Source organism: Cupressus sempervirens, chromosome 1 (assembly GCF_028749045.1).
Source record: "Cupressus sempervirens isolate cs-2001-9-10 chromosome 1, ASM2874904v1, whole genome shotgun sequence".
NCBI classification, from domain to species: domain Eukaryota; kingdom Viridiplantae; phylum Streptophyta; class Pinopsida; order Cupressales; family Cupressaceae; genus Cupressus; species Cupressus sempervirens.
The window spans coordinates 37,993,697-38,010,954 of NC_143118.1; the positions used below are offsets into that span (position 1 = coordinate 37,993,697).

General features: G+C 36.9%; 1 protein-coding gene across 2 annotated transcripts in view; it reads left to right on the plus strand.

The window, feature by feature from the left end:
• LOC149576058 (uncharacterized) overlaps positions 1 to 17,258 on the plus strand; it is a 156,032-nt gene that overhangs the window by 82,305 nt on the left and 56,469 nt on the right. For both annotated transcript variants that reach the window (XM_089816191.1, XM_089816193.1), the window contains one exon: positions 11,248 to 11,403. In XM_089816191.1, the coding sequence (XP_089672317.1) occupies positions 11,248 to 11,403 (156 nt within the window). The remainder of the gene's footprint in view (positions 1 to 11,247; positions 11,404 to 17,258) is intronic.

Genomic DNA, 17,258 nt, shown 5'->3' on the forward strand with positions numbered 1-17,258 from the left:
TATAAAATCAATGGAATCAAAAGTCGATTTTTTTAATCAAAATAAAAGCCCTAGAAGGCTAAACTCACAGTAGCCTATATCTTCCTATGAGTATGCCTACGATAGGTCATAGACGATGCTATAGCCATATTCTCTCACTGTGTCATCCTCATCCTCATAATCCTCATCATCCTCAGAGTTTGGTCCTTCACTCTCAGCCTCAAGGTCCTTCACTAGGTCTCCTCATGCTCTAGCCTCTTGTTGTGCCATCACTACTGCTCCTGCCTCTTGATCCACCCGATCAACCCATTCCAAGTCTTTCATTGAAGACATGATCATTAATCTCAACGTTCCACACTCCTTGTCAGTTAACCTCCTTTAATATGATAGGAGATATGTGAATGCCCAAGATCTGTCTGTGACGAAGTTGAAGGTTGTAATGAATAGACACAAGATAATTTAACCTTTTCATTGCCAACCTTTTGTGCTTCTTCAAGTGTATATGCTCAAACAAACTCCAATTGCGTTCGCATCCTGAAGCACTACATGACCAACTCAAGATAGAAATTGCAATCCTTTATAGGTTTGGCACCGTAGTACCAAACATCTCCCACCTGTTAATTCTGTAACTTCGATCTCATATTGATCTGATTGTACAGATCGTACAGTTCTAATAAAGCATGACGTTCCTTTGAAGGGATTGGCCTCTTATATATTCTAACCTAATCGGCGTCTGTCTTGGGAAGATATTATAATGTTCTTATGCATAGTTTTAGTTAGTATCTTTACTAACTAATATATTTCCTTGAAGACACCAATCTTGGCAAAGATATTCTCTAATTATATTGGGCCAACTTGGGAGGCTCTTCAGTGCAATATAAAGATAAGGTAAGGATGAGGTTAGAGGACACACAAGAAACAATTAAGTCTACTCCTCTACATTACTATCTTGTACTATTTATTGTAGAGAGAAGAATATGTCAAGAATAATTATTACATGACTTGGTTACACTTCTTATACATAAACTTTACATGGTATTAGAGCCTAGTTCCTTCTTGAAAGCTTAACAGCTTGAAGGAGGATCCGTTCAGATGGACAAGATGCTATTTTGAAAGAGAAGTGTCAAGGCACCAAGATTCATGCCGAATGTCACCTTACATATGTTGTCAAAGGCAAATTGCTTGAGGATGTCTTGCATATTCAATCAAATACTCTTCTTGTGGGAGCAATTTTTTTAAGGAGATGATGTGAATGTTGATGGTTATAGAACTTTGTATCGCCATTTGTTCATATAGAGAAGATAAATTAAATATTGTCGTGATTAGTAAATGATAAATTCAGAATTGCACATCAAATTCAGTTTTATTCTGACCCTTTAGAAAATACAAGAGTGATCGCTTCTCCATAAATGATAGAGACACCATTAGCTGGGTTGAATTCTTTCTGAACGAATAAGGACAAACTTGAATGATGGAGACACTTGTCCATTCGTAGGATAACACCGCAACATACACCATGGATGTTGAGAAATGGGCATACCAACATTAGGAGCATTCAACTAATAATCAGAACACTAAAATTACTGATAATTGTGTGTAATTATGAATAACTGGTGCAAACATAAACTGGATTGAGAAATGGTAACTTATAAATTCTATCAATATAAGAATTAGATATTGCATAGAATAGGGGTCTACGACAGCACAAATGATGGATCAGATTTGCGTCAAAGATCTTAACAACTTTTGAGTAACAACCGATGGATGTTTGTAATGCTGTGAATCCCAAACATTGAACTTGATAAAAGAATTGAGTTCCTCCATAGACATCATATGGATTTAAATAAAGTCGAACAATCATCTAGCCTCTGACCTTTATTTCCAGTCATATGAAACTAAGGAAATGATTCCATCAAACAAACAAGAGTAAAGGAACGAATTAATCCATGGAAGATTTGGCGTAGAGAGGCTACTTTGACAGTGAAGTTTCAATGAGGCAGAAAAGAAGATTGATTTATCAACTTATTGGGGGAATTGGGGATTGAAGTTATTCTTCTATATGCCAAATCAATGACTTGGCAATCAGACAATGATCTATAATGCATATGGTACAATTTGGATAGTTGATATCATATCTTGGAATTTGGTTAATGAAATCATGTATTCAGTTGATGGTTGCATTTATTGGTGAGAGCAAGTTTTGAGTCAAGAAAGGTATTGTGTTTTGTAAATTACTATATCTACTTTGTGATTGGTAAGAAATGGCTGAACCATTCAAAATATAAAATCGTTGGAACTTGTCTTGTTCAATACACCCCGTGTTGATGGAGAATCGTGGAATTAAACATGATATGTTACTTTGGGTATACATATCAACACCTAAAGGGTGACTTGTATTGTGAGATAGGCGACTCACCACACATACAGAGTTGTAATGTGTTGATGATGACAAATTCATAATAAGTTGAGACTCATGACGATATTTCATTGGTAATACTCTGAAGTTTTGGCTGTACAAAGTCACCTTTCAATATATTTCTTTTATATTTGTTTAGGGTACAAAGAGGGGTGATTATATATTCAATGAAGGATGAAAATTGATTCATGCGTCATATTTTCTATATGGGGTCACCTTATGAAAGGAAATATTTGAAACTCGAAGATGAAAGCTTATGGAATTCTTAAATCAAAGTGTACAGAGGAAGCCGCCAAATGTGAAAGGGAATCATTTCCAAGAGCATTCAAACATTTCCAAGTGCACTCTAAAGTCTAAACATAGTAGAATATTTTTTTGTTTAAGGTTGAATGCCAATAGGGATATTACATTATATTCATTTTTGAGTATGTGTTTAAGAATTAAAACCGGTTGTATAAACCACTAATTTTGAGATAATTCTGGACTAAGTGACATAATCAGAAAATTCTCATGGTTTGATAATGACTCATAACCCCTTGAGAAATTATCTGTAAACTTTGGCTAGAGAACAAGAGGGGACCTTTCAGTGTACACATTGACAGGGAGTCCTACCCAAAAGTAGTCAAACCTAAACTTCAAAGGGAGCAGATAGGAAACTTGTAAACTCTTTACTAGGGGAGTAGATCTCATTAAGTGTCTTTGACCCCTGTTACTTCACCCCTGTTACTTCAATTTGGTTTGACTTATCATAGTCTTGGATAAATTGAGAACTTGCATACATGGATTGAATTCACCTTAGAGATGCTTGAAATTAAGAGGGAGTTTATCTATGGGCCTTCTTGCACCTAGCTTTGCATTATAAAACCCTTTGGGGATTCATTTGTATAAGCATTTATTCTATATATTTTTATGGGCTATGTATTTAGTCTAGGCTACATTATTAGTTGCGTTTATTATGATCATTGGCTATGTTATAGCAAAGACTAACCTCTTTTATATAGTTGAGTCTATTATTGGATATTTTGCATGATCATGTCTTTGATATGTGAATATAGCATAAACCATATTGGTTGCATATCTAGCTAAATTCATCTATGTGATTATATTTTTATAATTTGTAGATAGTGGCGATCCATGGTTTGAATCTTCTCGACTCAAGGATTGAGTACTTGGTGGACTTAATGTCCTGATACTAGTACTCAGAGCACTTGGTGAATATCATGTATTTGATATTTGGATACTAGTGTAGGTGACATCATGGATTTGATATCTGATTTAGTACTTTGTGGACTTAATGTCCGGATACCAGTACAAGTGACATCATGGATTTGATGTCGGATTTAGTACTATCAAACCAGAACCAAAATGAGTGATTTATCTAAATCAGAATTACCAATGTTTCAATTGCTATTAAACATACAACTTGGAAGGATGCTATGACAGAAGAATACCAATCCATTATTGAGAATGATGTTTGGGAAATTGTTCCAAGACCTGAAAGGAAATCTGTTGTTTCTTCTAAATGAATATTTAAAATCAAGCATGTTTCTGACAGTAGCATTAAGCCAAATTCGTAGGCAGAGGAATTTTCAAGAGGGAATTGTTTCTGAAGAAACCTTTGCTCCAAGTTGCCAGATACACCTTTGTAAGAGCAGTCTTAGCTATTGCAGCATCGAAGGGATGGAAAATACATTAGATAGATGTGAAAAACAACATTTCTGAATGGAAAGATTACAAAAGAGGTATAGTTGGAGCAACCCGAAGGATTTGTAAATCATAACCTAAAATCTTTGTTTGTAGGCTCAAGTATGAGAGAGTTGACTTGGACTTACATGGGTACATAGACTTAGATTGGGCTGGAAGTGTTTCTGATAGGAAAAACACTTCAGAATGTTGTTTCAGGTTAGGCTTAGCAATGAATCTAGTTTTCATGACAGGTCCAAGGATATTGAAATTCCTTACCATCATGTAAGAGATATGGTAGACAGGAATATTGTAAAATTAGAATACATTTGCACTGCAGATCATACATTAGATATTCTTACCAAACCTCACTCTCGAGTGAAGATAGATCATTTTAGGAAAAGACTTGGCATGGTTGAATTATAATACATTTGTATTCTTTAATACTTAATGAAATGATTTTTGAAATTATTAATGTCAGGCTATTGACTGTTATGGGCTTCACCATTTGTGTTCATTATCTAAGAGGTGATGATCTTTGAGATAATGAACACTTTATAAAAGACATTATGAGAGATGATGATCTCTTAGATAATGTGTTGAACAATAGAGAATTACGGTCAGATTTGGATGAGTTCAAGGTCATATTGTGATGAGACATTTCTATGTCTATGAGTCACAACTTGGATAAAGGAAGAATTTAATCATTCTCCAGAGTTTATCCTGTGAACTGGTAGATCTTAACTCAGGATCATATTGTGATATAGGTCTGCCAGTAATTACAAGTCACAACTTGGATAAAGGAAGAATTTAATCATTCTCTATATTTTAATTGTATATTGCATTCCATGCAATACTGTTATCATAAGAGATAAGTCATATCATAGGTATAGTAATATGACATAGTATCGTGTGTGTTCGAATGATACCACATGCTTAGAAGATTCAGATAGATATAGAGTATCAATCTATGCTTATTCATCTTAATTGGTGATGCTAGATATTTTATCTCTTAGTATGATTATCAAGTTAAGAGGGAGTGTCAATTCTATAACTTCAATCTCATATTGATATGATTGTACAAACCATATAGTTCTAATAAAGCATGAAGTTCCTTTGAAGGGATTGGCCTCTTATATAATCTAACCTAATCGGCATCTATCTTGGGAAGATATTATAATGTTCTTATGCATACTAACTAATATATTTCCTTGAATACACCGATCTTGGCAAAGGTATTCTTTAATTATATTGGGCCGACTTGGGAAGAGATGCCTCTTGAGTGCAACATAAAGATAAGGTAAGGATGAGGTTAGAGGACACATAAGAAACAATTAAGTCTTCTCCTCTACATTACTGCCTTGTACAATTTATTGCAAAGAGAAGAATATGTCAAGAATAACTATTACATGACTTGGTTACACTTCTTATACAAAAACTTTAGACCACCATGCATCTAAAACAAGAAAAATTTAAAAATCAATTCTGTAAACTTTATTAACATAAAATGGTAGTAGAATTAGAAATTAGAATCATAGATTTTTAGATGGCAATGGTAGTGTCCGATTTTTCTTGCATAAGTCTTGTGAGAATAAGTCTCCTTATGCATTCTTATACATTTCTATCTCACAGACCACATTTTCTTTGACTATTTGAATAGATGACATTCTTTCTACAACATCATATAGCCCACTCTACACCTCATGATTGACCTTGAAATTTGAGTTGGATTGGAATGATGGATTAAGGTAGTTGTAATGTCCCCTTTTTAGCATTCATAGCATGATGTTGTTGTTAGCCTATTTCCCCATAGTCCCGTAGGCTAACCAGGACATTAAAGGGACTTAGAGGCCATTTGGCCTAGATAGTTTCAGTTGCAGGTCTTTCTGAGGGGTTTTGAGGCAACTTTGAGCATACTTACTATTTATAGTAAGTCATCTTGGACATGGTCGGACATCCAGTGGCAGCGGTATGTCAATGGTAATTGTTTAAAATCGACAAGAAGACTTGTTTATCATTGATAAGATTTGTTATGCATTAATAAAACTATTTTATAAAGTTAAGTTTAAATATTTAACTTTATTAATGCATAGACTATAGTTTGTGGGAAATATTTAAATTAAAAGAGTCCCCTTTATTTTCTAACACATTGGAGACATAAGTTACTAAAGGGAGTTATGTTTTATCCCACATTGAGAAAACGAAGGATTGAGCTCTTGTGAGAACACTATAAAAGAAATGGAAGAGCTTCTTTTTAGTATGCTTGGATGAAGATTAATGTTATGTTGTTGGATATTTGTTTATCGGGCTTGGAGGACGGAATCCCTCTTTGCTAGCATTCTCTTTGCTGTTGAAAGACACAATCAGGAGGATTAACGGTGTTTCCAAACATACTGGGTTTCATATAGTGTTTTGCTATAGTACGGATGAATAGTGTTTGCTACAGTGCGGATGAATAGTGAATTTGCTACAGTGCATGAACAGTATTTGCAACAAGTTTATTGTTTATTCTTGCTGATTTGAGGGTTTGGAAGGCTGCCAGCTACATCTGCAAAAATACTACAGCAACTAATTCTTGGTTTCTTTTGTCAAATTTTAATACTTTTGCATTGTAGTTGTTGAATACGAGACTGATATTTATCGCAGCATGTTAAACAATTGTATGAGCACATTTACATGGCAAAAATCAATATTTAATTAGCAAATAAGAAGTTTTAGATTTTTCTATATATTGTAGTATGTGTGCCAAGTGTTTGACAAAAATGCTATGTTGAGTTATTAAGAAAAGTAATTGATATCATAAAGTAGCTTGCAAGTTTCTTTATTTTGGAAAAAATAGGGGAGGATATTACAGTAGTGGGCAGTTGCATGTATAGGCCGACAAAGTAGATTGTGCCATCGTCGATCAATGACATCCCATATGGGACCATATATTTCCTAATTTCCTGCCTAAAAAGGTCTAATTGCCTCTTTCACCCTATCCATGCCCTTACAAATGTATACCATTGAGGGCTTTCCATCAACAATTCGTATGAGAACAAAAGGCTCTAAGAACTGCAGTCATTGTGAAAGTTGAAACATTAAGCTTTAAGTTTTAAGTTTTGATTTTAAAAATGAACAATGAACATAAACAAGTAAGAATGAAAATGATGAATTGAAATGGAAATGCGGACAAAAATGAAAATTACTTGCACAATTTCCTTGGCCGGTTGCTAAAGGCCACTCTCATAAAAAATCCATCAGCCATCTCACTCCTTGCATTGGTCTTCACATATGATGATGTCCTCCACTCCTCACTTAGAAATAAGCATTTCAAATTGACCTTGTACTGAAGCATAGTTTGCAACGTGATAAAATTTGTTGCAAATCAGGTGATCCCTAGACAAACCAACTCTTTTTATTTCTGTACTTCCTCATATGGTGGAGTACCCAAGTATGATTATATATGAATTTACAAATACTCCTTCCTTGCTCTACACATGTTTTTATCTAAGGAATTTTACCAAGATCCTTCAACATAAGGTCAATGCAATGATCAATGCAAAGGGTCCAAAACAAGTGGCGGTGCCTCTTCATAAGAAGTTTACCAGAAACAACATAATTTGCTGCATTATTCATGACTATTTGTACCACATTCTCCTCACCCACCTTCAACACTTCCCCCAATACATCACAATGATACTCAACATTTTTTGATTTTCCTGAAGCATCAATTGATTTAAAAAACATTGTGGCACCTAAGGAAAAAAGGATTTAGTACAATCATAATTTAAAAGATCAATCACTAAATCAATAGTTTACTACTAGTAAGTACCAAGTTAGTACATACAAGTTCTATTGCCTACAATTATTGGCTGAGGAAACAAGAAAATTCAGTAGTGTTCTATATCTTCTATCAGTCCAACCATCAGTCATGATGATACAACCCTTCCTCCATACTTCACCCTGTTTGTCAATTGCATCTTTTACATCAGCCTCCTTTTGGGTCAAAATAAGACCTCTTAGCTCATCATTAGAGCCTTTGCCTTTGAACCCCAGACCACAAATAGTAACATCTATCAAAATTTACCGATAAGGAGACCTTAAATGAATTAAATAAACATAATTAGTATAATATTAAGTTTTACTTTCAACTTTAAAAATTAATATAATCAATGTAGGATATTCTCGAGTCTTCAAAGAAAAGAAAAGAACTATAAGATAGAGAAATTAAAATAAAAACAAGTACTTTGCTGCATTAAATGAAAGGTTGTTGTAGAAAAACAATTCGCCAAGTGCCATTTTTTCAGCCTCATGCTTCTCCTTATTCCAGCCTATACTCTCAAGCGATGGTTGGGCACTTGGAGTCATATGTGGAACAAAAATGGAATATAGTGTGGATTTCATCTTACGAATCCGAGGTCCAAGGGTCATACTCACAGTATCACTACTAGATGGAGGTAATGGAGAACGAAGACTTGAAGAGGTCTCTCCACCTAAGCTTGCCCTTTCTTCTTGTTGCTTCTTTCTTAATTCTTTTTTCTCTTCTTATCCTTTTGAATGAGCTTGCTTTTCATTTGTAACATCCTAGGGTGCTCCTTTGCATGGTTTAGTATCATGACCTAGTATATGTGCAAGGTGATATTTCATTCTGTTAATGCCTCGTATTATATTTAACACCACAATGCAACATACAACTACTTTTTTTGGGCCGGGGATGGCATGTTCCCAAGCCTTATCCCTTTTCACACTGACAAGGTCTGCATCTGGGTTAAATAGAGGGCTAGATGAGCTACCCTCATGCTGAGATATTAAGCTGCTGCAATATATCATAAAAAAAAAAAAAATAGCATCTATAATAAAGAAAATCAAACACTAGGGTTTCTTACTTTTCAAGTTTTTCATTAACATAAAATGGAACAAATCTAAAGACTAAAAAATGTAAACAAAATGAAAACTCAAATATGATTCATGAATTTAAAAAATTCAGAAAACAATACAAAAAAATGTAACTTACCTCTTCAAAATTGCTCAAAAAATGGAAATGCAACTCAAATTTGTAGAAGCCTCCTCCAAATGCTTCTTTTAGCTCCTCTCGATGTGTGAATGCAAGCTACAAACTTGCACAAACAATCAACAATCGATATATAAGAGTGAACCAATTTACTAATCTATTTCTAAAACCCCAATATGTTCACTCAAGCCTTTTTTCACTCTTCTTTGTGTTTGCAAGTGATGGAATGACCTTTTGAGGTCTTAGACAAGGCATACAAACCTAGAAAAGCAAGTCAAAGCAATTAAAAAATAGTTTATTTTTAATGTAATAACATGCTGGCTGTGACAGAGTGAAGCCACCAGGACTCAACGAGTCCGGCCAGGACTCTGTCAGACTCATCCAAGCCTGGGTTGACAGCCAAAAAACTCTGGAAGCCAGGCTCAGCTTGGGACTTGCAGAGTCCTGTAATGCTGCTATTAATCAGAATCATTCTTTTAACATTGCATCAATCACAATAGGTGACACTTTTTTATTACGAAAGTGTTAAAAAACAAATGCATGGAAAATTACACCTTCAAATTAGTTTTCCATTCTCTTCAAAAGAGTTGTTAGGAAATCTGTACAAAATGTACAGCACAACTGCATGTAATTTGTTGCTGTATATCATTCTTCTAACTTGTGCCTCCTTTATACTATTTTAGTATTTAGAAAAAAAATCTAATCTTCGGAAAGCTCGTCTCTTACAAGAGATGAGTTGGAAGATAAGTCTAAATCATTATTGTATATCTGCACTTTATTGAACATGATTAGGTAAATAAAAGATTTCAATTTTTACTATAAGTGAAACTCAAAATAGAATAATTTGAACTAATTTCACTGCTTCCAGATAAAATCCGTGCAGATGTTTTTTTTGAAGCTAGAAAACTTAATACTTCTTAGTGAAGAACGAATTCGACACCAATCCAAGTTTGTCTCGGAAAAGGTTCAAACCACTCTTTGCAAAGGGCTTGGTCAGATCATTAGGTCTCTGCTGATTTGTGGAAATATATTGGAATTCAACTCTGCCCTTCTAAATCCTGTCATGTATGTGCTTAGACCTATTATGAAACTTTGGATTCTCAAAGAATTTGTCTAACTCTTGATCGTACAATCCTGCAAGTAACTTGTGAAGCTAGAAAGCCTCTACTAAACCAAGTGCAGCTGAATCTACTTTCTGAATGAAGTGATCTGCCCGTTATGAAATAATTTAGTGGTTTGACAAAAGTCCTTGAATATTAGTTAAACCTTTTTTTTTGATTGGCAATCACTTTTAAGTGGAGCTTTGAATCAGTGGAGTTACAATCTAAGCTAAGTCATTAACACCTTCTTTGTTTTCTGTCTATGTGCTGGTTCCTGTTTTTCTACCTGGCTTCTTTATCTCTGTGGCAAACTTATCTCTCCTAGATCTCCCCTTATTATTCCAAAGTCCAAACCCCTTATCTCTCCACAATCCTTATCTCTTATAAGCCTCCTTATCTCTCTGACCCTCTTATCTCTCTTGCCTCCTTCCCCTTAACTGCCACTTAGTCAGCGTACCTTGCTCAGCATATCACACGACTGTGCACTGACATGGCCACTTGCGCAGGACTCGAGCATCCAGTCTTTATCTGTGAACAGACCATGTCCTCCCACAGCCAGTGTGTGGCTTCTCATGTGGGTGCCCACAGTCCTCTTGATCATCCTTACTCTTATCTCCTGCAGGCTGCTTGTTGCAGGCTTTGAACTCATGACCGACCTTTCAATAGGGTTCATGACTTATTATCAAGCTGCAGGGTCATCCCAAGATTAGTCAAATCCTAGTACAATGGCTGCGATTTGCAAAAAGATCAGTCACATGTAAAATTTGCTAATTTAGTAATCTAAAAGAAGATGCCACTTTGGTGTCCTCAAAGTGTGAGGGCAGTGATTTAAATGTTATATTCTGCTCTTTCAATTTTTTTGGCATTGTCTGGTAAAATGTTATATTCTGCCTTTCAGAAATTTTGGCATTGTCTGGCATATATAACTTTTCAACAGTTATTTATTTTTCTTACTGACTGCTTATTCTGATCTATTATTTTGTGCATTGTCTTTTACATGTGTTTATTACTCTGTTTCTGGTTTCACTATTTTAAGTTTTTAAGTTTCTGAATTCTGTCTTTCAACTATTCTGCAGCTGTTAATTATGTTGCAGTTTCAGAGGCTCTCGGTGTGTCTTCATCAGTGTTAACAGCAGGACTGGCCGCAGATAATTTAGTCTGTGCACTTTATTTCACAACACTTTTTGCTCTGGCTTCTAGAATACCTCCTGAAATTTCATCAACAGCTGAAGGTAGTTTTTTTTTTCCAGAATATCTCTGGCTTCTTACATCTGTGTTGTCTATACCATTTGTATTTTTGCTCTTCTGGCCTCTCTGAAAAAGTATATTTTTAAGGCTATTTAATAACTTATCAATCTTGACTTTTTAACTTTGTGCTCTAAAATTAAGTCTAACCCAAGAAATGTGAATATCAAGGTCACCTTGTTTTAAGCTGGTACAAAACCTCTTGGATTTTGTATATTTTGAAATATTTTCCAAAAAGAATCTTTTGGTATATAGATTGATTCAGAGACTATTTATGCAGTATTCAGGTTTATTATACCTATTATCAACTACAAAAATACAAATAATCAGGACAAGAATGGTGTACACTGCAATGTTAAGTTTCTAATTTACCAGTCCAGGTTTGGTTTGCCAGTTCAGTCAATTTTTTTTTGGTGGTTGGGTTTTTATTTGGGTTCGTCCACACCGTACATATGAATATATATTATTTATTATTAATATATAAATATAATAGCATTAGTATTTAGTATTAAATTTAATATAAAACATACAAATAATTTATTAATATTTATATTGAAGTATAAATATAATGTATCCATATATTAATATTTTCATACCCCCCTTGTCGTTGGGCTGTTGTCCCTTGTGCCAATCATAGAAGTCCAGTTTGCGCAGCACATTGATATTTGCCTTTGACACGATGCTTGAGTGACAGTAGTTGGGTGATTGCACTTCATCCTCTGAGGTCAATGAGTCTTACCAACTGTCTTTCCAATCACTCTGATCAGGGAGAAGGCACCAAGGAAACACAAACTTTAAAGGAGACAAAGGTTGATGGGCACCTAAAATGAACCCAAGGATTATGAAAAACTATTGAAATTATTTTTGGGTTCTCACGGATTTGTGTGGAGCTAATCCGCAAGCTAAATCTTGGACCCTAGTCCTACCATTGCCACACTGCACCAGTATGCAGACCTGAACTAAATTCTACCTGAACTGGCAAGGTAACAGGGACAACCTGCGACTTAGTTAATTTTTTATTTGTTTGTGTGTTGTAATATCCCGATACAGGATATTTACTGGTTTCTCTTTGAGCAATATAATCAGAAATTAAACTTGGCAGATAGTTTCCAGCACAACCGAAAACAGTAGAAATAACCAACGACACTTATCCAGTCTCTTTTAGAAATAATATACTTGGGTTCAATTACAAGAAACATGCAATACGAGACAGCAATAAAACCAACGGTTTTTCCCACAAGATAACAATTTGTTATTTCCAAAATAACATTTAAGATATCGAACATCTAACTTCAATTACAAATCAAAAGATTAAACCAGCAACTCTCATAACTCCCTAAAGTACGTTATTGTATTATACATCAGCAATACAATAACCAGCAAAACATAATCCAATCTTACATACAGATATAACAGTCAGATTGGAATGCTAGGATGAGAACTTGTAAGTGCGCTTGAAACACCTGAAATGATGTTTCCGGGGACAATGGGTTTGCGTCCACTGCCTGCTAGCACGAGGGGCTACATCCTCCAACTAGCTGAAAGCATGAAGCTTTCTGAGACTCTCAGAAGAGAGAAAACTGAACTGAATAATATTATCAAGCATACCAAAAGAATGAGTCTCATCTCCTTTTATCTTCACAGTAGTGACTCTTCAACTTCTCCTTAATAAGTCCTCTTATTCCTCCTCGTCCCCTTGTGACCACAAGGGATATTAATTTGACCTTTAATAATAAATCTCTAGGTAACATAGTCAAATTTAATACTGAGAATTTGTTCCTTCTTAATAATTCTAATGTCCCCAAAGAAGGGCCATTACAAATCTCCCCTCCTTGAGATTGGTTGCCCTCAAGCAATATGTACCAGTATCCCATATAAATCTGTAGTTAATCCAGTAGCCCAAACTGACAACAAACCTGGTCAAACTATGAAGCATGGTACCCCTTTGCAAAATACCCGTCAACCGAATTCCTGGATCCCATATTAACCTTCGAAGAAATGCTGTGCCTGTAAACTGATCAACACTAATCATCACCACAATCAGCCTCAAGCTGAATAGGACCACAATAAACTCCTCATCCAACCAAAGATACAACTTGCCAACACCTGGATCCCAAACTCTGTTATGTTGCCTCGTTGCTATGATGAGATAGAAATATATCCAGGGCCCATGTATAATCCAGTAGAATGTGAAGACTTGACTTAGATGGATAATGTAAGAAATGAACTGCTTAAAAACTGAAACCACCATCCTATGGACATTAGAATTCATATTGTTGGCGTAAGCTTGGAGAATTCCCCAATGCATAGGAGCTGTGAATATGAAGAATGCTGAGAATCTACCCACAAATCTCACATAAATACTCGAACAACTATTCGAGGGCTGATGAAGAAAATTCACCCAACTTCTGAATGGGGTGAAATTGGAAAATGTGTTGGGGCTGACCCAAAAATAAGCAACAGAAGTTGATTCATCATTCCCATGCTCAGAACCGGATTCACTACTAGAATCTGAGCCAGGATCCCAAACTCTGAAATCAAACTCTTCCTCTTCATGGCGAACAAGAGATGATTCCTCATTTAACATAAACAAAGGATTGTCGGATGTCCAATCAGCACCAACTTCAAAGAAAGGGTTGTCAACAAGCTGAAAGTGTTATGAAGTTTTGCTACTTAACTGTTTGGGGCACCTGTCCAAGTCATACATCTGTTGAATGCTCTCAAATTCGTCAGTGACGTCCTGGAGGAACTCCTGCCTCATTTTATTCTCCTGCTCTTGAGAGTGATTCATGATCCTAATCTGATTTTCTACCTCCTGAAGAGAAAATCGTGCGTCATCTAATGCTTCATGAGTATCCTTGAGCTCCCTTTTGAGCTCCATAATCTCATTCCTTTCCTTATCTAGTTGACCAACATGAATTTCAGCAACCTTAAGAATGTTATCCCTATCGGAAAGCAAATGCAAATAATCTGTAATGTCCCCGTTATAAAATAAATAATAATTTAATCTTTGTAACGGGCCAATTGAATTATTTTATCTCGAACCCATTTTTATTTTTGTTTTTGTAGTTCGTGTCGCCGTCGGCTAACTTTGTACACCCTCGGAAAGCTTTTCCCGATGGGTATTTAAGCACGGCTTGTAGGTAGTTCGTAGGCATGCTCTGGATTATATTTCTTTGTATTGCAGATTCCTGTTGGAGTTTGGAATTGTTCGCCATTTCGGAATTGAAAGATCTTCCCTATTTGGCTCGTGTGGTTTCGGTTGGATTCAACCCTCACCCTATTCCGTCGGTGTTCAACTCAGTTTGTATTTGGCAAATTGGAGTGCTCTCATTATTTGCAAATATTTATCAATCTGTGAATGTTCTTCCAAACTGGTACCAGCATTGTATGGTGTTTACATTATTGTTTGCCATTAAATAATAATATTAGTTGATGTTTATGGTGTATGTCTCTCTTCCCCTCCACCTGCAAATTACACTGCTACCTAACCTATCCATACAAAACTTATTTATTTGTGCCTTACCTCCTTACCGTATGGCCAATTGCAATCCCCTACAGCTTGCAAATATCTCCATACGGCTTTCCTGCTAACAGTACGGGTCTCAAAAATATCGTACGGCTGCTCACATTCCGTACAACATTTACCATCTCATCCTCTCTCATATGGCTGATACTGCTCATCGTACAGACCCATACTGTCACCGTATAGCTGTAACATCTTCCATACGGCCTTTGAAAAGACCACTGTACACACTCCTCTCACAAGTCTGTATGGACATCTCACCCCACCCTCCTGCACACCGTACGACCAGTCATTTGCTACCATACGAACCTCCATTTCCTACTGTACGGCCATCTCAGACTCTTGGGTGCAGAGTGTACATAATCAGAGCCTCCTAGTTCCTCACTTGGGCATTGGTTTCATTCCGGTGGTATCAGAGCTCTTCGATCTTGCCAGCCTGTAGATAGTGAATGAGAGTTTATAGCCAGAAGAGGACACATTTCATTGATCAAATGGTTGATGAACGGGAACCGACGGGCGCCGAACTTGTGGCACTTGTGAGGGAACTTGCCCGGAATCAGGCACAGATCGCAGATACGTAGCAACTCATGGAGGAAATCCTCAAGAAGTTGGCGGAGAACAAAATATCTGGAGAACAAAATGGACACAGCGCAGACTCAATATCGGGTAAACTGCACCCTCAGCCAACACACTCTTGACCTTCCATGCCGACCTTCCCACCATGGACAGAAGCACATCACAGAGAGAGACTACCAACTTTCGAAGAGATAAGAGAGGACTGGAGGAATCAAACCTTGAAGAAGACATTTCCTACAAAGATTACGCGGATCTGAGAATGAGATACTTGGGAGGTGGAAATAGGGGAGGATACTTTGACGATGATCTCAGGAGAAAATTGAGTAAGGTGAACTTGTCTCCATTCGACGGATCGGGTTCCATTTCGGCACAAGCGTGGGTGATGAAAGCCGATACATATTTCCAACTGAATCCTATGCCAGAAGAAGAAGCAATCAAATTTTCCGTGTTGCATTTGGAGGGAGTTGCGCACGAATGGTGCCACCACGACACTATCACATTAGGGCATGATCAAATAAAGACATGCGGAATTCACAGAGAGATTAATAGAATGATTTGATGGGAAAGACCTTGAGCTCAATTTGAATTGAGGCAAACTGGATCGGTAAATCAGTTCATTGCGGAATTTCAGAGACTTTCTGTGTTGGTCACGGACATCTCCGAAAGAAGGCGGCTCATGCTCTTTATGGATGGACTAGCAAAACCATTGAAGGGTTGGGTGAAGGGATTCAATCCGTCTACCCTGTTGGAAGCAATTAGTAAGGCATGTAGTATGGCATTGTTGTCGACATCAACCTCATCCTCTCGAACTCACTCACATCCGAAACCACCGATGTTTTCGAGGGACAAACCTCCGCCCAAGAAGCCGTCATTGGATGAAGCTACCTGACAGGAACTTAGAAGGAAGGAATTTGTTTCAATTGCAAGGGGCCTTGGGCGCTTGGCCACCGATGCCTCGGGAAGGGAAAGATCCATTACATTGAGGTAATGTCCGATGATGAGGACAAACACGAACAAGAAGAAATGCAGGTTGAAGATAGCCAACCTAACAATGACACCAACATGGCCAGTTTAAATCGTACGGAGAGGATTGCCGCCTTGGTACAGCGTGGAGGATCCATTGCATTGGCTGGCAGTCCAAGGTGCACAATTTTCCGTGTGCGGGGTTCCCTTCAACGACAAAGGGTTACGGTGATGTTGGATAGTGGAGCTACTTTGAATTTCATAAACTCATCCTTGGTAAAGTGAAGAAGTCTTCCTACGGAAGCACACGCAGGCTTTCAGGTCAAGGTTGCTAGAGGGACTTTCCTACCCTGCACGCACATTGTTCTTCAGTTGAGCATCACAATGGCAAATCACAGGGTGATGGAGGACTTTTTCATAGTGGACCTCGCTGACATGGAAGTCATTCTTGGCATACAATGGATGGAGACCCTTGATGAGTACACTCAGAGTTTCAAGCAAATGGACTTCACTTTTGTGGTTGATGGAAAGAAGGTTGTCCTCCGAGGGATGGCAAATGAACGTCCGAAGGAAGTTTCCATGCATCGGATAGAGGCAATCTTGCGGCACGATGATGTTGCGTGGATGTTTACCGTACAGGTAAATTAAATGAACGCATACAGAAAATAACAGCAGAATAGTAGCATAATATTCGCAATAGTAAGTGAATGGTGATTTACAATGATCCCAAACGGGATATAAATACTACTCCCGAACCTTCCCGAAGGAGTCTGTCGG